A 26,951-nucleotide genomic window follows, 5' to 3' on the forward strand; every position below is an offset into this window, starting at 1 on the left:
ACGAATAAAAAAAAAAACGTTACAGCTAAAAGAAGAGAAAAAAAAATGAAAGATGAAATGTTGTAAAGCTCTTTTCATCCTGTGAATGTTTCTTTTATGAGGTCCAGATGTTAACTCTTGTCATTCTCACTTAGTGGATGAAGCCATTCCATGTCCTTTTCTTCACCAGTTGCTTTTATTTAAGAAGAAAAGTTTTTTGACTAGTTTCTTAATAAGATTTCATTTTCCGATTTAAAGAATAAAAAAAATCTGTTCTTATGAGATTTATCTTCTTCAAGTAAAGTTGTGTGAATGTGACCTTTTTTATGATGTTGGGTAATACTCTCGTTGATAATTGCGCAGCAAGAACGCGAAGAATACAGCCGACCCTCTCATTAATGGACTACAATGGAACCAAAAATTTCGTCCGCTAATTGGGGGGGGGGGGGGGAGGGGAGTGCGATATACAGTAGAGCCTCGTTTATACGACTTTCATATTTATACGATGTTTGGCTTCCGTCATACAATTGGTTCCAAATGTATAAGTTACTCCAAGTGGTTCCATTCTGGTTCACGAAAGGTGTTCCGGTGGGAAAAGTATTAATGTACACAACACGATAAATAAATAGCCCGAACACGCGTATTTCCGTTATAAAATAGGGAAAGCATCGGCATTTTCGCGGGATAGCGCTAGTAATCACCAAAAAAAATTAAAGTTGCCAATAACAGCCAAAAATTGTGAAAGATGTGTAAAGTTGCCTATTCGCAGCCAAATTGTCAAATATGCATAAATGCAAGTAAAATTGTAAATTATAGCAAAAATTGCGAAAGAAAAGTAATTTTACCGATTTAAACCAAAAAATTGTCAAAGGCAAGTAAAATAAAGTGTGTTTGACGAATATAGCCTATGTGATGAATGTATCAAAAATTTAAAAACGGACATTTTTTAAAAAGTTCGGATGGCCGAATTTACGTAAATGTCTCTTAAACAACGTGTGGGTCAACCTATGTTATAAATGTTTCTGGTCCGCGAGCAGCTAAAATATCACATACCTGGCCCACAAACTGATACCCCCTAATCTAGACATTATTCCCATTTGAACTTCGTAAGGAAAAGTTGGTTGTCTGCGGTGGAGAAATCTAACCCTGTATATCTTGCAAACCAACACGGACCCCATTATGAATAAAATCAAATTTTATTCACGTTAGAACTGCACACAAAAGAAACATTTGAAACAGAAAACATCCAAGGAGAATCAAAGGTTCCATACGGGTCATTGCAATGATGTTACTGACGTTATCACATGCACTATCAAATTTTGTTTATAAGATAAAACATCGTATCAACAAAATTTTGTTGTCTGAAAACAAAATGTATTCATATTCATTAAAGGAATAAGATCCTTGAACCTTGAACCTTCACTCGCATATCGGGGTACCGATGATGAGACTTTAACAGCTCATGCTCCCTTCATCAACGCTCTGCCAATTAAATGAGTAGTGCATTGAAGCCATAGTTGGTATAGGGATGATGGCAATTTAAGAGTGTTCTCGCTCCTTCTCTAAGATGGCGAAAAAAATTGAAATGTGGCTGGAAGTACATCTTTATACCCGGGAATAAACAGAAACCTCCACAGGAACTAATGGATATCACATATTGATGATAATTGATGCCATAATTAATCATATGTGATAATACGGTGTAATATGACAATGTGACAATAAAGTCACGATGTGATCAGTAATATGCTGGAGATGAGATGCAACATGTTAATAGTGATATAATCAATGCTATTTGAATATGATAATGTAGATATAAAAATAATAATGGCTAATAATGCTCAACTCGAGGTTAAATAGGGAATATAATATGTGTAAGTCATGAAGTATTTACAATGACATATGCAGTGTATTATGGGCATTGTATAGTATTTTATCATGTGTATATATTGTTTATAACTTTAGTTTTTAATTGGGTTGCTGTATTTTTGAAATATATGATATCCATATTTGTTATGGGCATCTTTTTCTCAGCCACCTCGTTGGGCATTTTGCCTGTTGTGGCGTTGTATTTGTATTTGAATCCAATCTGACAGTATAGAAGGGAGAAATCAGCCATATAATATCAGTACGTGTAAGAGACCCGGAACATTGGGTGTGGACATCTCAAGAAAAATTTTCGACTGTTTAAGTCTAAAAGTATCAGTGCTATTACAATTGGAGATTTCACGCGCGAAGATGTTCTCTCATAGTCAGAGTTGTGTAGAGAATCATAGCAGTTTCTGGAAAGCATTTTCGCATAATCCATGATTGTTTCAATCTTGGTTATCTCTGCGTATATGCCTTATATATACATACTATTATACTGTAAACATACTCATTGTATAATACTATAATACTACTCATTGAATCTTTTTTCAAAATTCCGAAATTTTTTTTTTAAATTGTATTTTTTAGTTTTGTTTTTGGGAAAAAAAATTGGAATGAAACATTAATGACGGCCGAAAACTGTATTAATAAGTTTCAAACATCAGGAAAAAATATTCACTTTTAACACCTTGTGCGCAAAAGGAGTAAAAAAATAGTTTAAGAATTTTCATAAAGAAAAGTTCATCAAATGAGGAAAATTACCGATTTTCATTTTCGAAAGATCAACTTTCATACTGAAATTTAAATTAAAAATTAAAATTCGTAAGATTTAAAAATTTTACAATTGAAGTTAATATTTTTATTCAGATTAAGTACTTATATGAATGGATTCCAAATATTTTCTTTCTTTTGATGAACAGATATTCTTAATTTTGAGCCAATTTTTATTCAATTTCACTGATGTCATGCTATTTTATCATGCAGGCAAAGACGTTAACAATACATTTTTTCTCTTAACATTTGGGAATTTGCAAACAAATAAGTATTGGAGGTACGTAAAACTTTGTGTTTTATTAGCATAACACAAAGAATCGAAAATATGGTTATCAAGTTCGAAAAAAAGTAACGGTAAAATAATAATTTTAATGATATTTCTACTAGAACATAAATTTTGTGGCCTTCTGGCCATTCAAAAAGTATGAGACTCCTTAAATCTCTCTATTTTAAAAAAAGTAAAAATATAACATACTTTGATAATTTGATAAGTGAGAAATGAAACTAATATTTACAACTGATCCCCTTATCATATTTATCGGTTGTTTTACGGCAAACATTAACAGGCGGCATTCCTCATAGTGTGAGAACTCCCTCTATCTCTCTGAAATCACTGCTAAAAAAAATTCCATGTTCTTAAAATAAATTTTAATGATTTTAGGTTATATTGAGGTTGCTGATCTCAAAATCGGTGTTAGTTTTGCCGAATTGGCTCTAGTTTTTGGTATATAGTGAATGTTCAATTTCAATGGTAATACCATAAGTAGTGTACAAATCACATTGAAACTATGCGACATAAATAAATACAGGAAATTCATTGACAAAGATATTTCTGTGATTCAGTGATTTGGAAGGGCTGAATCTAAATCTGGCATTTGTTTTGTAAGATTGGCTCTAGTTTTTAGATAAAGTGAAAATTATATTTCATTGGTAATACATAAGCCACGTACAAATCACATTGAAACTGTTATAAATTAATACAGTAAACCATTTGTGCAAAGATATTTCAGTAATTTTTAGGATGGTTTTGGGAGACTAATGCTGAACTTGATATCGTTTTTGTCAGATTTTTTCTAGGTTTTGAGATAAAGTGAAAATTATATTTCAATAGCAATACATAAACAGCATACAAATAACATTGTTGAGAGTATGCATGCTAGATTCGGAATTAGTGCCATAAAATGACCCTAAAATTAACTGAAATATCAGTACCAATGATATACTATACTTATTTATAACGCACGGTTTCAATATGATTTGTATTTTGTATCTCTGTCTTAAAATTAGAGCCAATCTGACAAAATCAATGCAGATTCGAAATCAGCTCCCCAAAATCATGCTAAAATTACTGAAATATCTTTGAGATTAAAATCAGTGTTGAGCAGTTAATTGCATCAAGTTTTAGGAATAACATTGTAACCAACTTATTTCTTGACAGGACAAGAAAGCTATCCTTGAATATTTATGGAACGGGGTGATCGCAATGAACTCCTTATCTTTTCCTCTTTTTTTTTGCCTACATTATTACGATTGAAAAGAAAAAATCAAAAGGAAATCGTCGATAAAAACCGTTATCTCAAGGTTACAGAAACGTTTGATCACGAGTGGAAAATAAGCATAAATGCGATGTGTAATTATGTAGCTGTGCAAGTTTTCCTTGTCGAAAAAAGATAGTCTTTGCGTTGTAAAATCTAAAACAAATTCCGTTTTTCGAATTAAAAATGCTTTAAAAAAGTTCATTAAATAAATTCTATTATTTCTCAGGACGAGGTAAAATCGTAATTTGTGATACATCCGCTCCACTTCGAATATTCAACTATGGAATTCAATTGATGTAAAGGTAAAACTATTATATAACTTTTTCTCCTGGAACACAACGTTCCCCAATTTAAAATAACTTTACCCCCTCCCTTTTTTCTTTTATAAAATAATATTGATGTTAAGTTGGAAAACAAAAACCATTAATAAATTACTTCAAAAGAAAAGTTTTGATTATATCGACGCGCAAAAAGTACATTTACAGTGTTGGTAGACTGCAGTAGTATATTTTTGTATATACTAGTACATTGTTGTGATTTTTCAACAAAAATTGTATTTGTGGTGACAGCTCTCGATAGGAGTATGAAACGTTTCAGTTCTTTTGCAGTACAGTAGATGAAATTGCTATAGCATCCCATTTACTGGTACTGGATCCTCCATTGTTCGAGAACATTCTTGCTGTCAGGTCGCTGTAGTTTCTGTTGCTACAAATAGTGGGAGGTGGGGGTCCATGGCAGATACCAAGATTTCTGGGAGTCAACGACTAAAAGAAAAGTATATGGGAATCGCTGTTCTATATAGAGCATCGTTTTTCAAACTATGGTCCGCGAAAAACGGAACAGGGAGTGAGCAGGCATACTTGACCTTTCGATTCTAATTAAATGAAGTCTATTGAAGTGAATGCGCAACTATCATAATTTCTGCAAGAAGCACCGTGTTGTTTACTTGCATGTAAGCTCTATGCTTTACCCTTACAGCGGCAATGACGAGACATCGCCTAACGGGATGCCTTTTATTTTGAAAATTCCAAGATATCTCGCTTCCTTAAAACCCTCTTATTTCGGCGATGCCGAGAGCAGATACCGTTTCAAGTTTTATTCTCCTGATAACATGTCTTCCACTACCCCCCCCCCCCTCCTCCTCAACCTGACAGATCCACTGCCAGTGGGCGGAGTTAGCTTTTGTTCAAAGTTTGACAACAGAAGGAAAGACAACGTCGTCGTCCCCCCCTCGTATAGGAAGTATGGGAGTAATAGGAATATGAGTGCAGTACAAATAATGGAAAATGATAGAGTATTTCTGTTACTGCTTTTGCTTTTTGTTGTTATTATCATTCTCTGAGTTGGAGGGGGGGACCATTTTCACTTGCATAAAATCGGAGGAAGTATTGTTCTTCAAAAAAGACATGGCATTTTGCAGAAAATTTAGAGATTTCCACACTGTGCCAGTTATAATGCGGATCAAGGAAATTTCAAAAAACCCTTAAATTTTTAAAGTGTGTGCGGTGTTTACAAGCATCTTTTCTTCCGTTTGTTTCCGAAGTACGTCCCAAAAAATATTCTTCAACAAAACTTCAATGCTTATGGTGTATAGGGAACGTCTTTTCTCTGCCATCTACCCACACACTAAAACTATTTTAGTGACTGCAATCAGTCCGATTTTGATCCATCCTGATAATTACATTGTACAGACCTTTTAGTGGAACCCCCTTTTAACAGTCACCCCTCTTTTACAGACGAATTTTTTTGTCCACCTGTGTCCGCAAAAGAGGTTTTACTGTATATATCGTTATCTTTAGTTTATGGTATATTAGATGGTATTTCAATGTGAATAGGTCAAAATAGCTCATTCGAAAGCCCCGAGTCAAAGATGGGTCTCAAAATTATTGAATTTATTTTTAGAGAGAGAACTTGAGTTTGTATTTTATCTATTTATATATATATATTTTTTTTTTTCATTTCTTACTTCGATATTTTATTCTGTCCTTGGTTCAATTCAGTGCTTTAGTACAGAAAGTCATTACTATCTTAAGAAGAAGCCCAAAAAATCTATTTGGTACTAGACCCTCACACTCGTTCAGATAGTCCTGGGTAGGGTCAGTTGAAACTCTAGGTACTCATTCACTGACTTTGAGCGAAAATGTGACGTCAGTATTATCGCCCACGCCGGTACTTCAGTATTTGTTGGTTCTTCATGATTTTTTAAATGTCCAAATTTATGGAATACCCTGTACGTATACTGTATTATAGATATGTATATATATTTATTATTAATCATACCTCATTTCAACGTCTAACGTGACTTTATCTGATCCATTCTATTTTTCCAGCCCGAAAAAGACGCCAGAAAATTTAAAGTATTTTTCTATTATACCCCCTATTAAAGCCATTTTCTTAGCACACTAATGTTTTCGAATCGGCATTGGTATGATGAAGAGGCTATCAGCTGAGCCTACACTCAGCGGGGGCCCTCGTTCCACCATTCAAGATTTCAAGTTATGCAAGAATAGAAAGAAACACGTGGAATAGGCGTGCATTTATTTATGTTAATATGTTTATGGGGTTCATTTCGTACGTGGATAATTTAAGGAAAAGATATGAATCTCTGCTTCTTTTCCTCCTCTTACGATAATTTCTCTTATTGAGATAAAATTCCAAAATTCTAGTTTTCGTCTCCGATGGACCATTTGCACACGATGAACACGAACGACGAACTCAGTGGTGAGCCGGTGAAATATCCGCTTCATATGGGATATATCCCACCGGAATTCGAAGAAAAGCTGCAAAAGGAATTGAATGAGACTCCGGCAGAGAAAATACAGAAAACTAAGCACTTAAGAGAGCTGTTGAGAAGTAAGTCGTCTGAACTCCTAAAATGATTTGTAAAAATTGTGAATGTGACCTATTCAGTTAAAACGAATTTGTTTTTGTTTACATCAGAAAATTCTTGGAAAAACCAACAATTTTTATTTTCCTCTTTTTCTAAAAGATGAAAATGGAATCAAAGAAGAATGGTTCAGCGACGAGGTTCTCGTAATGTACTTGAGGAGCCGTAAATATCGCATGCGGGAAGCATTCAGCGCTATCAAGAGGATGGTGGGTTTCATCAAGAAAAACAAAGCTTTATTCTAGCCTCTGGACCCAGTTGTCGCTTGTAAGTGCGTTGATAACCATGTCACAAGGTTTTCCCCATTTTGGAATAAGGATTTGTTGCGCTGTCTATATACCCAGATTATGTGAGTATACACCTAAATGTGTGTGTGTTGATGAATTCCGCGATTATTATATTATATTGTTCAGCTGGAGTGCATCGATACTGTGTACAACTTAATGCTGATTATTCTCTTCAACCTATAGACCAAAGTGTAACATTCAAAATCTGAATATTTTTGTTGTCATTAAGAGTATGGAAAGCATCGGAATATTCTCAGCTTGTTCATAATACGTTAATGAAAGTATATTTCCTTGATAGCATAAGAATTATGAGCAAAATTAGGGAAACAGTTTCGCAACAAATGATCATGAACTGTTTCCATAAATCAGATTTTGAGCATGGTCAAGAAATTCTGCAGTGATGCTGATTCCAGTACAGTGGAGTAATGTAGCAGCTAAGATCTCAGTTATATTATTATCATAAATTATCGAGATTTGGAAAACTGTTTCGTAACTGATGATAAAATTTTAATAATCTGTAGTTATTATCCTATGTGAATGTTGATTATTAAGTATTAAGTAGTCATTTTTTATACAGATCCAGGACAGATTATTTGTATAATTTGAATTTTAGAGAATTCGAACTTTTTTCCAGTGACTGAACTTCGAATTAACGGGGATGTGGTGCACGATTTCGGCTTCCCATTCTTTCCTATAGGAAAAACCTTTTTCTTTTAAGGAACTATTTTTTTTTCTATTCCCTTTAGGTATTCGTTTTATTCTTCTCAAACACTGTGAATATTTTTATACAATTTAACGTGAGCATTTCGATTTTAACTGTTGTTGGTGATTTTTTCTTGAATTTTAACTTTGACAACGTGCAACTTTTTCAAAAATTACCAAAATTTACCTATATTTTGTAACATAAAATTTTTTTAAAAATAATTTTAATAAAAAATCCTCGTGTTAAAGTACGTAACATCATAGTGTTCAGAGACACACAACGTTTTTCAAGACATTTTAATGAGTTTGTTTGAAAAAAAAAATATCCCTTATCTAACAAAAAACGTAGTTTTGAGAACAGAGCATTTTAGTGTAAAAATATTAGCCCATATAATGCCTGTTAGCAGTTTATATTAAAATATTTTAAATACATTTCTAGTACAGGCAGAACAAAAACTTGAACACAGACGCAAAAAATTTCATAGTAATGTATTTGAAAATTGAAAAATTCGGAAATGTGTTTTTTGGAAAATTTTGCGTGCACACCCCAAGCCCCCTTAACCACAAGTTCGGCTTAATATTCCTATAGTTGCTAGACAACATTGGTGATTAACAAAGGTAATTTAATTTTACACGTCTGATATATATACAGTATTATATATATTTGCGATATTAAGCATTTAAGGGGGTGTCACGACCCCTGAAGTCGAATTTTCAAAAAATGACTTCAAAAATGTTTCATTCTATTGCAAATAAAATGCAAAAATTTCGTGTGAATCGGTTAATTTATTTCTTCCATAATAAAAGAAAGAAATAATGAATTATAGTGTAAACGTACACAAGGAAAAATACTGTGAACGCGATCTTCTCAAATTGCAGCTTTTGACATCATCCGTAAGATTTAAAAAAATCTACTGCCCCAAAAAATTCTGGAATTTTGCAAAAATGTTTATTCGGCATGTATTAGTAGAATGAACCTCTGATTTAGCAATCGACAATGGGAAGTATTTTTTAAAAAATGTAGAATTTTTAGATTTTTTGAAATTTTAAGAATTCATAAAATTCTAACGAATGATCAGATATCCAAGTGTTAGAGGCGAGGTTCATTTTACTAACACGTGTCGAATAAATACTTGTTGAAAATTTCAGAATTTTTGGGGCATTATTTTTTTTTTAATCTTACGGATGAGCTCAAAAACTGCAATCTGAGAGAAAATCGCGTTCAAATTGTTTTTTCTTGTATACGTTTATACTATAATTCATTACTTCTTTCTTTTATTATGAAAAAACAAATTAACCGATTAACACGAAATTTTTTGCATTTTATTTGCAATCGGATGGAATATTTTTTGAAGTCGTTTTTGAAAATTCGACTTCAGGGGATCGTAACACCCCCCCTCCCCCTTAATATTTCCGAAATTTCACTTTTTTTTCACGTGAATACGGATTTAACGAGCATTTTTGCAAGAAACGAGGCTCCTCGTTATAAACGGATCTGACCATCACCACCTAGAGATATAAGGCCTCTGCAGTGTGTGTGTGTTTGCCACAAACGTCATTCAGACTACCTAGCAAGTTTGCCACATTTTGAAACACAGCATCCTATTTTGTTTCTTCTTATTTTGGCGTAGAATATACCTGATTGACTCACAAATTCCGCATAGTGATTGGATGTGGGGCATAGAAATCGCCAATTCTGAGCCCGAGATCATTTCTTTTCCCCGCAACGATGATACTGGCACGAGCAGGGAATTTTTTTTCCCTGAATATTCTGAGGAAAAATGGACTACTTACTTGACGTCACAAGCAGAGTGCGAAGGCCTTCTATCTCTAGGTGGTGATGGTCTGACTTTATTACTTATTCCGTGGTTGATTCTGTGTATGCGCAGGCAACTGGAATCCGTCGGAAATCAGTTACGAAGAAGTGATGAAGTATACTATGCAAACTATGTTATCCGTCATCGGCGACCCAATGACTCAAGTAAATGGGATGATTGTCATTTTTAACTTCGAAAACACCGTATCACTTAGGGACGCCCGTTACATTTCACCGTACTACGTTCACCTGTTTTACACTTTATGTCAAGTAAGTTGAATCAATTTTTTTTTTCAACTCTTTTTTTCCTCTCTTCATCTTCAATAAAACTAACCTGTATGTTTTCTCAGTAATCGATGTCTTCCAGTAAGGCCTCGAATATATACATACATTGAGTACATGTTCTTTGCCCCCCCCCCCCCACTTCCCCCGGAAAAATTGAAATGGTGTCCCTGTGTTACGGCCAAAAAGCCTGAAGCCTGACCGATTCACGACGGGTCCGACATCTTCGCGAATTGGCCAAGAGTTTTATTCAAAGTAAAATTTGCAGAATTGGTTCGGACTTTGGCCGGCCATTTCTCGAAGTGGCCGGAGATCACTAGGCAAAGTTCGATGTGCTAATGTAAGACGGCCCAATACGAACCAAATCAATTTTTTTTATCGCCAACATGTGACACATGTCTATATACGGTATAGAAGCTCTTTTGGATTAGATCCATGTGACGAGAGAAAAAAAAAAGTGAATTTTTGAACGAAAAAACTAAGAATTATATAAACACGGGGGAAATTTAGTCATAGCTTTGTCTTTTTGACATTAGATGGCGCTGCGACACGCATGAGGATGAATAAGATAAAGATATAGAAGGATGGCAACGGATTGTTGTCGGATAGGATGATACTTTGATTTAACGAATTTCTACGATTTTTTGGGCGTATACAATTTAATCCCAATATAACAAACTCCAGTTTAACAAATTCTGCAATTGCACCTAGATATAGCGATCATTATTATTAAGCAATTATCAAATTTACCAGGTACGCTTTGGTAGTATGCATAATCACAAGTAAAAAAGTGATAAATTTGTCAAACATACCTCCTCCTAACCAGATTATGGCCCGCCGCTCTGTCTCAAACAAGAGATTCTTGCAGGTGGTCCAAGAAGACCTGGGCCATGCTGGAAGTTGTCCATGCATGTGCCGTGAGCCTAACGTGAAGTCTGTAATGCTTGTTATGTCCAGTGTGTGCTGCCATCTGTCAGAAATTTTTCTAACTATGACTGAAGCGTGATGATAAAATAATTGTATCGTTGTAGGCCCTCTGTGGCGAGACTTTTTCAACGAGAAGATCGACACGTGTTCGCGCCTCCAATTTGGGAAACACAGAAAACAAACTTCAGCCGACCACCACCACCGTGGCAACGCTGAGGATCGAACCCGGGTGTTTGGTCTTTCGGTACTTGGTGCTTCGGGCGTCGCATATCTCTCTTCCACCATGGCCCAAGCCCTCTGGGTGACCAGCTTATATTCCCTATGGGGACAGAGGGGGGGGGGCTCATGGTCGGTTCCGGGTCTTTGCGATGCGAGTCCATCACTATAACTACTCAACCACCGAAAAGAAGCCATAAATTGGTGATCGCCCGAGGCTAGGTAGGTAAAGAACTTGTTTCTGATGTTCTTGCCCGGATTCAAACCCGTGGACCTTGACGGTAATCTTCATAGTGGAAGAGGAGCATCTTACCACTGCGCCACTCGAGGGGGTAAAATATCGGATGGGGATTTGCTATACCTGGCACTGATGAACACAATAAAATATTTTCTCCCCTCCTCCTGCCGAGCAAATGCATTTAGTGAATAGTTTTATTGGACGCGTCCCGCACTGTGAACTTCATGTTTTTCCAACAACTTTTCGACTATGAAATTCCATTCCAAAAGGTGGCACAGAAGAAATGGGTGTCGCTGAAGTTTTTGTAGGAGCGAAAGAGTATATAAATATAAAATTTAAAGTATAAATTGTGTATTTAAAATGCAAAAGAAGTTAAAACTTGTTTGTAAGTTTAATCTTTCAAAGTAAACTCGGAAAATTTCAGCTTTTATGTTGTTCCAAAGGTACACGATCTTTTCTGTTTTAAAGTACACGCGTGTTCTATATAATTTATGAAAAATAATTTTAAAACTTCTTTTAACACTTTATTCACAGTGCTTAGTATGATTGAGCACTTGGTATGGTTCATCAGTTGATTGCAGAGATTGTAATTACTAAGTTGTAGTACACTGAACATACAATGTTGAGAAGAAACATGGCAAAAACAAACACATAATTTTGTCACTAAAATGTACCTGTATCCAAGATTTCGTTTAAGGTCATGAGAGCTGAAGGTCATAGACTGAGAGCTGAAACAACATTCAGTTGTGGGACGTATTTAAATCTATGTAGTATTTAAATGTATTACAGTAAAACCTCGTTAAGTCTATATATCTCTCTTAAGTCTGTCTATCTATACCTCTCATACACAACAATGTTATTAAACCCTCGTTTACTCGTCGCTAATTTCGGTTAACTAGTCACTATGGAAAAATTTGAGAAAGTGGAACAAAGACTATTTTTATGGCTGCCATTACAAAAAGATTGTTAACAGCATCGACTTATCGAGGTTTTACCGTGTAATTAATTCTAATCTCTTCCACTCAAAAGACAGCTGAGATGTAATACTATTAAAACTAGTGTTTTTTTTTTAACATTTCAAGTGTTGAAGGGGAAGGTCTATGGTCAAGGGGGTACAACAGTTTCCCCTATATTAATATCCAATTCATTGTCTCAGTAATCAATGCCATTATGACCCAGAATACTCCCCCCCCCCCCATTCTTCAAAAATTTAATAGAATGTTAATGCATTTATTACAGAATGTTTTTACATATTTTTTTCATTTCAGGAATGCTTGCCATTACGATTGAAAGCCCTTCACTGCGTACATTGCAATTTTTTTACGAAATTTGCTGCTACTCTTTTATGGCCAATTTTATCAGAGAAAAAGAAAAAGGGGGTAACTATTATGTTGCTTTAATAAATACTCGGAATATAAATTTGTTATACAAAAGTTTTGAAGTTTTTAGAATAACTTATTAGTTTTTTTTTTTTTTCAGCGTGAAGAAACATACAGGGTGTCCGAAAAATGACTGAGTGCTGAATAACAAAAAACCGCTCAGCGAAAATGTACCTTTTCCATCATTCTTGTTAGGAATCCAGTACATTTTAAAACAAGGCTGAATTTTCAAATTAGTAACGAATTTTGCCGATGGCACTGCAGTGAAAGTCAACCCTTCAACTTACCCAGCTTTACCCGAACTGAACCAACTCCACCTATAGAACAAAGCCTCCGCACGAAGCTTGTGGCGTCAATATAGAAGGTAATTTCTCCTACTGCCAAATGTATGGCAATATACTGGATATACTGCAAAAAAATGGTAAAGATATCGCATGTATCGGCCTGCTATATCCAGTGGCAATAGGTGAAATGGCCTTCTTCAGTGACGTCACCAGCTTTGTGCGGAGGCCTTGTTCTATAGGTGGTGTTGACTGAACTCGGACATACATTACCTGTCATTGTGACCCCTCCCTGGTGTGGCTCTTTCTGCGGTTTTTCAACTTTGAGGCGCGAATGCGAGCCCCACAGTTCCCACCTGAAAAAAAATCTCTACGTAGACCTTCAACACGGTGCTTATATAACAAGAAAAATTCGGGCATCTGCCTCTTTCATTTCTTACATTGAAGCCAGACGGCAGCGCCAACAGAACACGAAACACAATAATTCAGAAAAATAAATACATTAAGACCACGTATACACATATCCTGCATGCACCAAAGCCTCAGAAATCCATTAAAGGAACGTGTACGAGGTGCATGTGTACAGTTAACTTATAGTGTAGCGCAGACATTAAGGAATTAAAGAGATGGTAGAGTGTCTTTTTATTATTTACGCCAGTTAGTTGTGCTGTTATATCTAAAAAAATTGAGCCTTGAAGGGGGCAAACCCTAGTGCGCACCGCTAGAATAACTTACCGACAAACATCGACAAAGTGATATGATGAGTAGATAAGCAGGTGAGTGGGTAAGTAAGCAAGTAAGTCGGCGACGTAGTGAGTGAGCAGATGAGCGTAGATGAGCAGTGGTCCAGAATTAACTGGCTTTCCACACACAAATTAAAAATGGCGCAAAATCTACTCCCAATCGCTAAGCGTTTTTCCATTATTCAACATCAAAGCTGTGTGATCACTTCCTGAACATACACAGAGTAGAGTCTTTTACGTCTTCCTATGTACAGAATTTTTTTTTAACTTAACTGCAAATTCAAAATCGGTTATAACGACATCGAATATAGCACGAAATTTTTTCCTTCTAACCGACGTGTCGTTGCAGCCGAGATCGTTATAACCGAGTTTGTATTATCAAAATATCCTGAATATGCAGAGTGCATGGGTAACAAAGGCGTATGGTATTTTACTGGCGAACCGTTGGTCCTAGAGGCATACTTCCAATTAGAAGAAGTATCCATACAACGTGTAGTAGTCAGATACGTCATTCATGTTGCAATGGGTTTTTGTTTTCAAATTTATTCAAATAAAAAAATTAATTTTTCATGCGGAGAGAGAGAGAGAGAAATACCCTGTGATCAAAAACCCAATTGGAAAGTTGTTGCCCTACCTCTCCTGATGCCAACTAAAAAAATACCGCGTTTCGAAGTATAACATTCGCTGAACTATTTCAATTCAAAAACCGGTGGAAAGTTGAAAAATAACAGCATAAATGGGGTGGAAAAGCGTTGTCCGTTAGGTTTTGCTGTTTTTTTCCCCAATTTTTCTCCGATTTTCGTATTCAAATATCTCAGCGAATGTTGCACTTAGAAATGTGGAATTTCCTTTGTTGGCCTCACAAAAGATAGGGCAACAACTTTCTAGTTGGGTTTTTTGAGCACAAGGTGTCCATATAAAAAGTTACCATTTTTATTTTAATAACTATACAACCCCTTGCAATACGAACGACTTATCTGAGGTCTGTAAGGTATTTGGATACCTAATTCGGGTAAAACGATTTTTCCGCATTATGCTAATTTTTCCCCACCATTCCTCCGGTTTTCGAATTTGAATATCTCAGTGAATATTGCACTTGGAAACGTGGAATTTCTTTAGTTGGCATCAGGAGATACAGGGCAACAATTTTTGTAATAGGATTTTTGAACACACGGGGATGGTATAAAGAGTAAATTCTTTTATTCTAATAACAATACAACCCCTTGCAACATGAATGTCATATCTGAGTATAATACACGTTATTTGGATATTTTTCTAATTGGAAGTAAGTATGATCAATGGTTCGCCAGCAAAATGCTATACGCCCTGTTGCCTATGCACCCTGTACATTTATAATTCTGTCGGGAGCGAAAAAAATCATTGTCTATATGTAACTCTTACATGCTATAAAATTATTACTTTTATTATTATTATTTTCCCCCAGATTGTTCTTCATTACGAGCCGAAAGATGTCGTGAATCGGATACAAGGCAATGTTATCCCTGTCGAGTACGGTGGGCAATTGCTTTCTGACAACATAAAAAACAACTGGGCAAAGACGATATCGATGCCCAATTATGTGAATGCTATCTTGAAATCAATCGAATCTTGAAATTTAACTTCCCTGCCTTAGGGATTTGTTATGATGGCAGTATGGTATGTGAAAGTCCTTATATATAGGTTGATTGTGAGTTCATGGGACAAACTTTGAAGTGATGTAAGACTCCTAAACAAGCATTTTTGATCATAGAATGTACGGTCGAACCGCAATAAAAAAAGGCGGTAGATGGTTTTTTAATGAGTGCATAACAGGACTTCACCGAAAACAAATATCTTGGTTTTTCTGACGGATTTGCTGCAATAAATGCAAACAACCATTCAAGGGTATGGGGTATTGTAATGTGATAAGCCTTCTCATGGTGCAGACTGAGTAACGCAAATTCTACCACAAGTACTTGTGAGGCCTTGATGGGCTTTGCATCAATAAAAAAACAAACTCCAATCCAATCGGTAGGTGCATATGCACCCTCAAATGACTTATGGCACATATCGCAGCATATCTGTAGGAAAAATATGATATTTGCTTTTTGGTGAAGTGCTATTGAGCACTCTTTAACAACGCCTTTGCTATTGCGATTCGACCACACATTCTATGACAAAAAGTGCTTGTTTAGGTGCATATCGCCAGGCCGGTCGTTCACTGGGAGCTACCACCGGCGGCAACAAGTCGCAGAACATGTCACGTATACCCCACAGTCGTACTTTCTTTCTTTTCTTTCAAACTGAACATGACTCCAGTCTATCGCCATAGGCATTTACTACCGATTGAGTTGTACCGAAAGTGTGAGTGTGTGTACCTAACAGTCTAAGTGCGTATATGGTGTTGGGCGAATGAGTGCCACCATCTATATTTCAAATTGTGAGTGAAGTGTAATGATTAAACATCTGTAGCGTTGTAGGGCTGTTGCTCTCTTCGGCGAGACTTTTTAACGGAGATATCGGCTCCTTGAAGTTAGGAACCACAGAAAACCAACTTCAGCCGATCATACCATAGCGGTATTGCACATACACACGACTTATTTTCGCTCGTCATAGCTTCCAATCGACGACCAAACTTGTTGTACCATGAATTTAGAATAAGCCTGTATACAAGATCAGCATCGATTATACCATACAATCTCAGGAAGGAGACACGAACCATCATTTAACCCTCAACTGGCGTGGCTCAACATGCCACTCGTTTGAGAAAGAAATGCATCCAGTGCATCTCGTTATCAGTACCTTTCAAGCAGGTTGCTTATGCATTATATACGTTCTTGACAAATTTATGAGGTTGTTCTATTTTTTTCTTTACGTTATTTGATTCGTCAAAGTTGACCCCACGGCGTAAGACATTTTTTGTCTGACGGCCATAGTGCTGAGATCAAAATGTAATCTTGGAAGAGCGCTAGTTTTCTCGATAACGGTTTCAAATTCATGAAAACGTCATATCTGTTCAGTTTTAATCACGAAAATTGCGTTCAAAAAATTTAATAAGTAATTTAAAGAAATTTTTCCAAAATTCACGTATCCCTCCATTTTGTTTTTCGAATGTGTACTTGCTGGGGTCAAAATGACTCCACGACAAAATGACTCCACAGTTACCCGCAGAATTTTCACAACGCCAGTTAAGGGTTAATTCAACAATTCTAACTACATATTAGAGGGTCTACTTATATCAATCAATACGTAATCAATCAACTGATAGAAAAACTTTCCTGATTTTCTTTTCACAATATTGTGCGGGTATTAGGCTTAATACAGTGATACCTCGGCTAACGAAGATAATTCGATCCAGAATCACGTTCGTAAACGCGATTTCTCGTAGGCTTTATTCATTCTAAGTAGACGACCAAGACCAAGAAGTGCTATAAAAAAAAGACAAGAACGGACAGGAGGTTAAACGGCTCTAAAATTGTATTAATTAGTATTACAGGAAGGTGAGACACTGAAGATATTTTTATTTTACATTATGCACACAACCAACAGCTTCAGTCTATTAAAGCTGTTGTTGAAACAATCCATTCGAGTTGGTAGGTGTGCCCTTCCATTTTATGATTTGACCAGCTCATTTCTGTGTCTTATACATGCAGATGAAAAAGATAAGCTCCTAGAATCTTCAGACTGTTCAGCTTGATTCCAAAAGTCCTTTTTTTGCACTAAAAAGCAGAGGCTCTTTTTTTTTAAATACATTTTCTATTGGATGAATCTTCCATTTCACATGATACGGTTCAAAAACTTTCAGAGAGAGAATATGTGGGGCGGGTTTATCTCTATTTCTTTCTTTCAAACCGATCACTACTAATGCCGGGTTTTCCTAGGGGTACCTGTTGCACCGTGTGCAGCGTGAAAACGCTGATTGGTTAAAAGGTTTTAAAGGTTTTAAAATTCAGGTTTTTTGACCAATCAGCAGCGTTTTCACACAGCGCGCGCTGTAGTAACCTGCTCCTAGGAAACCTGGCTTTAGGTCTATCGCCACGGTAAATTTACTGCGCGTGACTTGTTCCGGAAGTGTGAGTGTGTGTACCTAACAGACTGAGCGCGTATGGAGGTGAATCTGGAAAAACATTCCGGGGTGGACGTGAGTAATATTATAGGTATGAGTAACATGAGTATGTTAATCGGGCTCAAGTGACAGTAATATTCCGATGATAACTGGCGTGAAAATTCAGTTCACGACTCGGCTGTTTCATGATAGCGCGTGCCTCTAAATCAACAGCGTTCATTGGCAGAATCCATATTACTTAGCCATGGCAGAAAATCACAAAAAAAAAAATTCGCGTGAGCCGAGACGTTGATAGTCGAGATATCACTGTATTTTGTTTTTTTCTTGAAAATGTTGACTTGAAAGTATACAGTGTTAATGTAATTGTAAGTACAATGTAATTGCTACTTGAAAATTTTTTAAATTTTAAAATTTACAACTTATGTTGTAATATTTCTGTGGTTTCTATACCTTCCTTATGTATGTAACAATTTTTGGCTGAGTTTTAACAAGGCGGTCTTTATCTTAATTCCAGAGAATTCTGTTCTCTTCCTACTCGTAAACTATATGACTGTGAACTGTTTTTATTTATTGAATATACTGTATTTATAAAGTGATGATTAAAATCAATATCTCTTAGCCATTTTTCTTCTCTTTTTCACGCCTGTTTCTTATATTATACATGGTGAATGAGACGTCCTACACACATTTTAAAAATTAATTAAAAAATCAACCGAATGGAATAGAAATGCCAAGATAGGTGCGGTTTGCACTGAAATATCTATCGTGGCTAAGGATACGCATAAATTTCGTATTTACGAAATAACCGCGATAAATGCGAAATTCCCATAATAAATGCGATAAATTCGAAATTTGCCAATATCGACGAATAAATGCTAAAATTCGATTTTTGACTACTTTTTAGTGAAATCTAGGTAATTTACACTTTCTCAAGTGGGGAAGTCGTAATTTTGGTCAGTACTTGTGAACGTGTTTGAAAGGGGAAACCACAAGCGTCAATTCCTTTCCCTCTGTGTTAGATGTGAATACAGTCGAGTTCGGTTATAACGAAAGCCCCTTTGAGATTCGAGAAGTGTTTGTAATAATCAACGTATACGCTATAAGCGAGCCATTGGAATTAGCTTACGTAGCAATAGCATATAGGCCTTTTCGAGATTGTCGTGGACAAAATAAGCTTATGTGACACATAATTGAAATACGTAATATTATAATAAATAATATAGCATGAACATAGTTTTTAATTGATATCAGAAAAATTATGAAAATTTATTAGAAAACGCAAGATATAACGTGCAGACATTTTTGGAAAACTTAATGATTTTTTTTTTAAGTTGATGCAAACGGTTTTACCCTTTGAAGTTGACAGTATTGTACAACTTGAAAATTCGGAAAAAATAACCCCTCTATAATGCAAAATAACATAAATGCGAAATTTCAGATTTTTTATTAAAAAATTTTGCGAATAAATGCGAAATTTCTCATTTAAAAACTTTTTTTTTTGCTAAATTTACGTATCTCTGATCATGGCCTATTCCTAGTGGTGGTGATGGTAGTGTGTTGTTGTTTTTTTTTAATTTAAAAAAATTAGTTGAAAATTTCAATCACAGATGACACTGTATCACGAACTCGGCCTTCCATTGATTTGTTCTGTGTAGATACTCTCTTTCAAACCAAGCAACATCTCCAGTCCATTGCTATGATCCATTTTGCTACCGAATAAGTTGTGCCGGAAGTGTGTGCTTGTGTGCTCAGCAGTTTGAGTGCGTATCTAGTGTTGTGCATGAATTTTTAAGTGCTGCCATCTGTTTCTCATACTATGAGTGTAGTGCAAAGGCGTGCGTAGAGAAAAGCACCAAAGGCCCGTGCCCTTTTCCTAATGTGACCAAAAATTAGAAAAAACATCTATATTTTATTATATAAAAAATTAGAAAAAAAATCAATATATCGAAAAAATACTTTTTGAATTTTATTTAAACAATTTTTTTAAACATAAATGGTTTTTTTTAAATTATTGCAATTACATCATAAGATACTATTAAAATGCGTATGCACTCTATTCATGAAAATATAATGTGTGCTGTACAGTTAGCGAGTCGAAGCATGATCTCTTTCTATTTTATTCGCTTCATTTTTTTTAAGAACTTAACTAGCCCTTCATTAAAATCTCTTAGTCATCCAAGCCCTTCGATTTGCTTGTTAATTACAAGACAGTGATTTCACGTTCTTCATGCACCATGAATTCACAAAAATTTTCCAATCACTATAACTTTTCTTTTTTCCGTTCCGTTCATGTTGCGGCAAAACAAAGCAGTTAAGGGTCGCTTGAAGTTTCTGCCACCAATGCACTTGTCTTTTTTAAATGTCAAAGTTTTGTTAGAAACAGTTGGAAAAGATTCCGGCTTCGTCTGCGTTGAATACATCGGAAGGATCACTTTCGCTATTTCACCAGAATTTTTAATCGACCACGCCAATAGTGGTCACAAAGATGAAGGAGATGTAGACCATTTGTTAAAAAATGGGTCTGGCGCTCTGTTTAACTGTTTCACGGTCACCAGAATTCTATTCATTCACATTTTTCATATCAGCTGAATTTGCTTGCCTCCTAAATCTGCTTTGCTACCACACCATACAATTCTTTAAAAGGATTCCAGCCAGCCGACACTTGCTTGTAAGTTTTCGTATCCAAAAGTATATGTGAATTCCAAAACCTTTTCTCCTATGAGTGGACCGGTAACTGCCACATTTCGGAAACGAATGTCCTGAAACCATGTAAAGACAGCTGCATCCACATCTTGTAAATTCGAAAGTTAGATCTTTTTCCTAGGAGATCCTATAACTACTGTTTGAATTTCAGTTTCATCCGATTTTTTCAAAAACATAGAAAGAGTAGAGAAGATTGACGCTTTTTTGTTTTCGGACACTTGTTTTCGAGTTCGTTATAACGGATTTTTCATTTCGTTATACCGGAATTGCATAATACATTGTTACTATGTACATTGTTTTTCTGGATTAGAAAATTTTTCGTTACAACGAGATTTTTGCTATAACGGTATTCGTTAAAACGGGATCAGACTGTATACAGTCTTTTATGTTCGGTAGTTGAGACCAGTGATTCCCAACGTGGGCATAACGCCCACCTGGAGAGCGATAGAATGTCCCATGGGGCGGTAGAAGCTACGGGTATAACATAGGTTCCTATGAGTTAGATTGCGTTGGCGGCGATGGGAGAAAAAAAATTCTGAAGAAGGGGAGCGGTGGGACAAAAACGTTTGGAAACTGTGGTTTCGCCCTCCTTCTTCAGAAATTGTTTTCTCCCATCGCCCCGAAGCAATCTAACTCATAGGAACCTATGCTATACCCGTAGCTTCTACCGCCCCCCTGGAACATTCCATCGCCCCCCAGGGGGCGTTAACACCCACGTTGGGAATCACTGGTTTAGACGATACACTAAGATGCTTTTTCTATGAAAAAGAACGAATTATGCAACTATACACAGTTGTCAATTTACCATCACAAATAACAACGAAAGCGTTGAGTTTTTTTAGTGTTGTGTTGCGTCAATGTGTGCAGAACTCGGTACACTTTCAAAATTGAACACACTGTTTGTACACACACAGTACTCCCCGCAGTAAATATTCATGCTTCTGGGAATGGTTTTCTGTTCTTTTTTATATATTATTTATACCCTAGTTATTCTAAAACATGTATAAAGGGTGTCCTGTAAGTCCTAATGCAGCCTTTCCTCATCAACCGTTCGTTGTAGAGGAATGATTCCAGTCCAAAAAATGCTCAAAATTTTATACGATGCCAATCTCCTCTATCTTCCAAATAGAAAGCTGTTGCCCTGTCTCTCCTGTGCCCAACCAAAAATCATCCCATGTTTCCAAGTGAAATATTCACTGAGATATCTCGGAGGAAAGTCGGGAAATGACAGCATAAATGAGGGAAAGGAACGTTGACCGTGAGTTTATGGTCTTGCCCAACTTTTCTCCAATGTTTGAATTCAAATATCTCAGTGAATATTGCGATTGGAAACATGGAATTGTTTTACTGGCCTCAACAGAGGAAACAACGTTTCAATTGGACAAGGGAGCCGTATAAAAACTTAGATTTTTACCAACGGTTGATGAGATAAACGCCGCATTTAAAGGACATTCTGTATATAGGTTTCAGTTTCCTTCTTCTTTTCAAAAGCCAAAAATGAAATTTTCCAGACACCTCAGAGAACAACAGAAAGTATAGGAAACCAATTTCCGATACTTGATGTTGAATCGACATTCGTGAATATTATATATTGAATAAAAATAACCCCGAGAATAATACGTATCATATACATTCACTTTAACTGATGAAAAAGCCCGCATAAGTAAATTTTGCATACGCTGTACTATAGTTATTGTCTTTATTTTCAGGTGGGGGGGGGGGGAATACGTTCTAAAGGGAAACAGCAAGAATTTAAAAATAACATACTAGGTTTAGTGATAACATTAGGTTTAGTGATTTATTGTAAGTGGAAAATTATTTCTCGACACATTTCTAGAGGTGATTAAGTTGTTGTGTTATAAATGTTATAGCACTCAAGTATACACACAGACCATATAGCAAATGAAACATATAAACTCCATCACATTGGTAGTCAATATCGAGTGATTTAAAATAAACCCGATAGATCCATTTTTTTTCGATTTTCAGAGATTATAACATTTATTTTTACTGTTTTCCTACAAATCTATCAGTAGGTGACGTCGAATAGTAGAATAACCGAATGTCCGTAGATTAACTGAACTTGGCATATTTTTGTAAGTAATAGCAAAAGTTACTGGTTCCCAACTTCGAGGCACGAAGGCGAGCCGATGTTTCCACTTTTAAAAGTCTTGCCATAGAGAGCAACCTGGCTAGAACGGTACAATTATCCAATCATTGCACTTCACTCGTAGTTAGAAAAATTGATGGCAGATGGCAGCACTACGCGTAACGAACATTGCACAAAAACAACGTTAGGTTCACAACATTTACACGCACATTCCAACACGTACCAATTCATCAGAAATTCCGTAGAGGAATGTGTGGTTTAGTAGTCGACAGGGAAGTCATGACATTAAAAATGTTCTTATATGTTGTTCATTTTTCATTGTGAAAGTGTGCTGGATTTCCAGACATGTCCAACCTTCGGGAACGCTCTGATGTCTGTACCGGATGGGGGAGCGTCTGGTAATAAAAGTAAAAAAAAAAAAAATGTGAAAATAGCGGTCGGCTGAAGTTGGTTTTCCGTGGTTCCCAACTTCGAGACGCGAATGCTAGCTGATCTCCCCTTTAAAAAGTCTCGCCACAGACAGCAACAGACTTACAAACGTACAAATTTATAATTCAATCATTACACTTTAACTTCACTTCTGAAATATAGATGGCAGCACTGAAATATCAAACACAACACTAGATACTCACTCAGACTGTTAGGTACACACACACACTTCCGGTACAACTCACTAGGTAGTAAATCACTGATAGGCGGTTTTCGATTTAGTAAAAGATGGCGATAGACCTGAATTGCGTTCGGTTCCAAAAAAAAATGGCAGGTTGGTTGCAAAACCAAATCAGTTTCAAAAGCAGATATATCAAGATGCACGTAGGCATAGATAGATTACATAGCTTGGTTGCAAAACCAGATAGATCCAAAAGAAAAAATAATTTCTCTCAAAGTAATACTTTATGCAGGTCTAAAATTTGGTCAAGACCTGATTGGTCTATCTGATAAAAATTCAGAAAATAAAAATAAATAAATTCATCCATAAATAATGCAATTAACTAGTATTTTGTTTCTCATGAAAAAGTTGTCAAAAATTATCTATCTTGTTTAGAAATTAGACGGCTCATATGCCAAAATCCCCATTTATGGATTTAATCCCTGAATTAGTACAATTGTGCTCTGCGCAATTTCATGTCAACACTAATCCGTCGTCAAATTAATGTCAAGCTGCGGTACTGTCGAATCGTGTCGGACAATGTGTTTGTTCCATCTGAGTCAGTGGAAAACACGTTAATTCATTATCGAGCGGTTAATGTATCTATCCATCTTTAGTGGCATATGGTCTATTATAGCGAAGACCTCTCGCTAGAAAACTGTCACTTTGAATGAATAAAGCAGAGAGAAATAAGCAACTAGAAACGAAAAATTTACTTTGTCGCTCGAAAAAAATTTCCATTTTGGCGTCCCTCTTTCCGTAATTTTGAACGGAAAAACAGAAAATTTAGCACCCTTCTTGATCCAACTTCCCGGGGCACCACCACGTGCCCCGGAAGGCTTTGAATCTAACGAGAGGTCTGCGCTATAATAGACCATTTGCCACTGAAGATGGATAGATACATTGAACCGCTCACACAACCCCGCGCGCGGACTTTCTTTCTCTTCTTTCAAACCACAGAGCACAACTCAGGTCTACCGACATCTATGGGAAATTCCTTACCTAGTGAGTTGTGCCGGAAGTGTAAGTGTGTGTATCTAACAGTCTGAGTGTGTATCCAGTGCTGTGCCTGATTTTTCAGTGCTGCCATCTATATTTCAGAAGTGAGGGAAGTGTAACAATCGAATTACATTTGTACCGTTTGTAGGTCTGTGGCTTACTGTTGCGAGACTTTTTAAAGTAGAGATCGGCTCGCATTCGCGCTTCAAAGTTGAGAACCACAGAAAATCAACTTCAGCAGACCACACAACCCCGGACTGATGCAAAAAGCATCTTACTGCCATTACCTCAAATGTAAGATGTGTGGGAAGGCTTGTGTTGTAAAGAGGCTAGCAAAGATTTATAACAGTGCTCTCTCCCCCCCCTTGTCCCGTGCTCGTTAGTATCAAATCTCTCACGCTCCCCCCCCCCCCATGAAGATAGCTATCAAGTCGATGCAACGTAGAAGCCACTTGACTAAAAAAGAGAAAGCTGAACCCAATGTGTCCAGGGAGGAAAATTGCGTGTGCCCTTTGTGGCATGCACATAAGACTCGGAGACCGCAGCCCGGGATTTTAGAAGAAGGAGAATTCACTGAAATTCAGGAATTCACTGAAAAGTAACCTTAATAGCCTTGAAGTGGCTGTTTAGTGTTTCAATTTCTTTTCTTTTTTTTGTGGGATAATCGTTGGATTTAATTTTATGCGCTGTGCTCAAAAAAAGGAGTTTTCTGTGTATTTCAGAATTCTTCCATCAAAACATGAGATTTTCAGAAAATTACGCGTGCTTAATTTTTTACTAAAATTTCATACAAAAGTCTGTGATGCTATAATTTAATTTGCAAATTTACTCTGAGAACAATCTTCGAAAAAAATATTATCTACGAATAGCCAACAAGGGCTTAATGAGTCTTCATAATCCCTTTCCAAAGTTTTCCGAAACAACAAATGTATAAGTTGTTTTCAAAAGCATTTAGTAAAATGGCAAAAAAAAAAAAATTGAATCCTCTTAGATTCATAATCCTAATCGCATCAGGGGCAACAAGTGAGCTGAAGCGTAAAAGCTCTTCATATATGGCGTTATCATTATGATTATCAAACAATCTCTAGGAGCTTAATCCTTTGGTCATAAAATTTCTCATGGACTTTCTCAGTGAGTGAAAGTTAGAAAATTTTTTGAAGAAACAATGTTATTGTCTGTCTGAACTAAAAATGTTTCCTTATTTTTTTTTACTAACTTTTTCTATATACGTACACATTTTCTGGGGAGTTTCAAAATTAAATCAGTTTCAAAATAAAGAAAAAGTCATGGAAACTGCAAAACACGCATATTCACACAAAATTATGCTTTCGAATTTTTAGATCACCCTTGATTCATATCTAGCCAATGATCGATAGCATAGAACAGGGGGTCTTCGATACATGACCTGCCGGTCACATGCGGCCCTCGGAGATTTTCACCGTGACCCACCGATGACCCATTTCATCATGCCTACACGAAAATTCTCAAATAAACCTTGATGAAAGAAGTAATTGCAGAATTTGCTGATTAATGAATAAATAACTAATGGAAAAATAATGATGAAAGAAATTATTTTAGAACTGCTTTTATAAAAAAGTAAAAAATTACTTTTAGACAAATATTCCGAATTACGTAATGAAGAGAAATAAATTCATAATTAATGAAAAGGAGCAGTTTCGTAATTAAATGGAAGGAATGATTTTATAATTTATGAATGAAAGAATCTCTCATTAGCACTGGAAAAAAACTATTTCCAATCGATGAAATTGGATAGTTAATGCAAAATGTCCAGAATTATTGAGAAAAATAATGTCATAATCAATGAAAATTGGTAACTGATAAAATATAATTTCTCAGAACACATGAAATTCTTCAATAATATATACCAAGCAGACGCTGCTGTACATTTCATCAAATCCTTATGAATCCAGAGGGCACTTAAAAGAGTTCGGGTAGGGGGGCCGACCAAAACATTTTTGACTTCTCCTTGAGCCTAGGTTTCGTACCTTCGGGGGGGGGGGGGGGGGTCGAGTTACACAAAAAAAACATTCATAATTACTGAATGCACAGAAATACCAAAAAACACCAGTTCTGAAACATCCTTACATTACACCCTTACATTACACAAAATTTAATGACATTCTCGAATTAAAAAAGTCTTGCACAATTTGGGGCCCTGTTTGACTCGTAGCTCTGGACGCCTACAGCCCGTCAGTTATACCAGTTATCTGGCCAACGAATCTCTCCGTGGTGTCCTTTTTTACAAAGATGTAAACGCTTTTCCCCAATTCCTTTTTTTTGGAAGTTTAAAGCTATTAAAATATTATTTTTGATTGAATTTTTTTTAATAAAAACATTGAAACTGATGTCCTTTGCTGTGTATTCAAAATAATAACAAACGTTAGTTAGTAAAACTAATTAGTTTTCTAAACAGAAACTCTTAATTAATTAAATGCAATGGCAGCGTGGGCTTTTCAAGTTTAAAATTTATGCAGAAAAATATTTCTCAGTACCGTAATTCATGTTA

At 36.0% G+C, this 26,951-nt stretch overlaps 2 protein-coding genes across 2 annotated transcripts; both read left to right on the forward strand.

The window, feature by feature from the left end:
* The first annotated feature begins 4,278 nt into the window (after nt 1-4,278).
* Nucleotides 4,279-8,431, forward strand: LOC149083433 (uncharacterized). Its single transcript, XM_089236725.1, has 3 exons — nt 4,279-4,462; nt 6,827-7,013; nt 7,150-8,431. The coding sequence occupies exons 2-3, from the start codon at nt 6,839-6,841 to the stop codon at nt 7,290-7,292; spliced, it is 318 nt and encodes a 105-aa protein (XP_089092851.1). The 5' UTR covers nt 4,279-4,462; nt 6,827-6,838; the 3' UTR covers nt 7,293-8,431.
* A 1,061-nt stretch (nt 8,432-9,492) lies between these two features.
* On the forward strand, nt 9,493-18,572 carry LOC149083434 (clavesin-1-like). The gene is made up of 3 exons (XM_089236724.1): nt 9,493-10,122; nt 12,784-12,894; nt 15,363-18,572. The coding sequence occupies exons 1-3, from the start codon at nt 9,964-9,966 to the stop codon at nt 15,528-15,530; spliced, it is 438 nt and encodes a 145-aa protein (XP_089092850.1). The 5' UTR covers nt 9,493-9,963; the 3' UTR covers nt 15,531-18,572.
* The last annotated feature ends 8,379 nt before the right edge of the window (nt 18,573-26,951 follow it).

The sequence above is a fragment of the Pholcus phalangioides genome, unplaced genomic scaffold, assembly GCF_987345545.1.
Source record: "Pholcus phalangioides strain wild (caught in Gottingen) unplaced genomic scaffold, Ppha-v1.0 ptg000009l_1, whole genome shotgun sequence".
NCBI lineage: Eukaryota > Metazoa > Arthropoda > Arachnida > Araneae > Pholcidae > Pholcus > Pholcus phalangioides.

Coding starts and splice junctions, on each gene's coding strand:
- LOC149083433 (XM_089236725.1), top strand. CDS start 6,839: ATGGACCATTTGCACACGATGAACACGAACGACGAACTCAGTGGTGAG. Junction 7,014..7,149: donor CTTAAGAGAGCTGTTGAGAA/GTAAGTCGTCTG, acceptor TTTTTCTAAAAG/ATGAAAATGGAATCAAAGAA.
- LOC149083434 (XM_089236724.1), top strand. CDS start 9,964: ATGAAGTATACTATGCAAACTATGTTATCCGTCATCGGCGACCCAATG. Junction 10,123..12,783: donor TGTTTTACACTTTATGTCAA/GTAAGTTGAATC, acceptor TTTTCATTTCAG/GAATGCTTGCCATTACGATT. Junction 12,895..15,362: donor CAGAGAAAAAGAAAAAGGGG/GTAACTATTATG, acceptor ATTTTCCCCCAG/ATTGTTCTTCATTACGAGCC.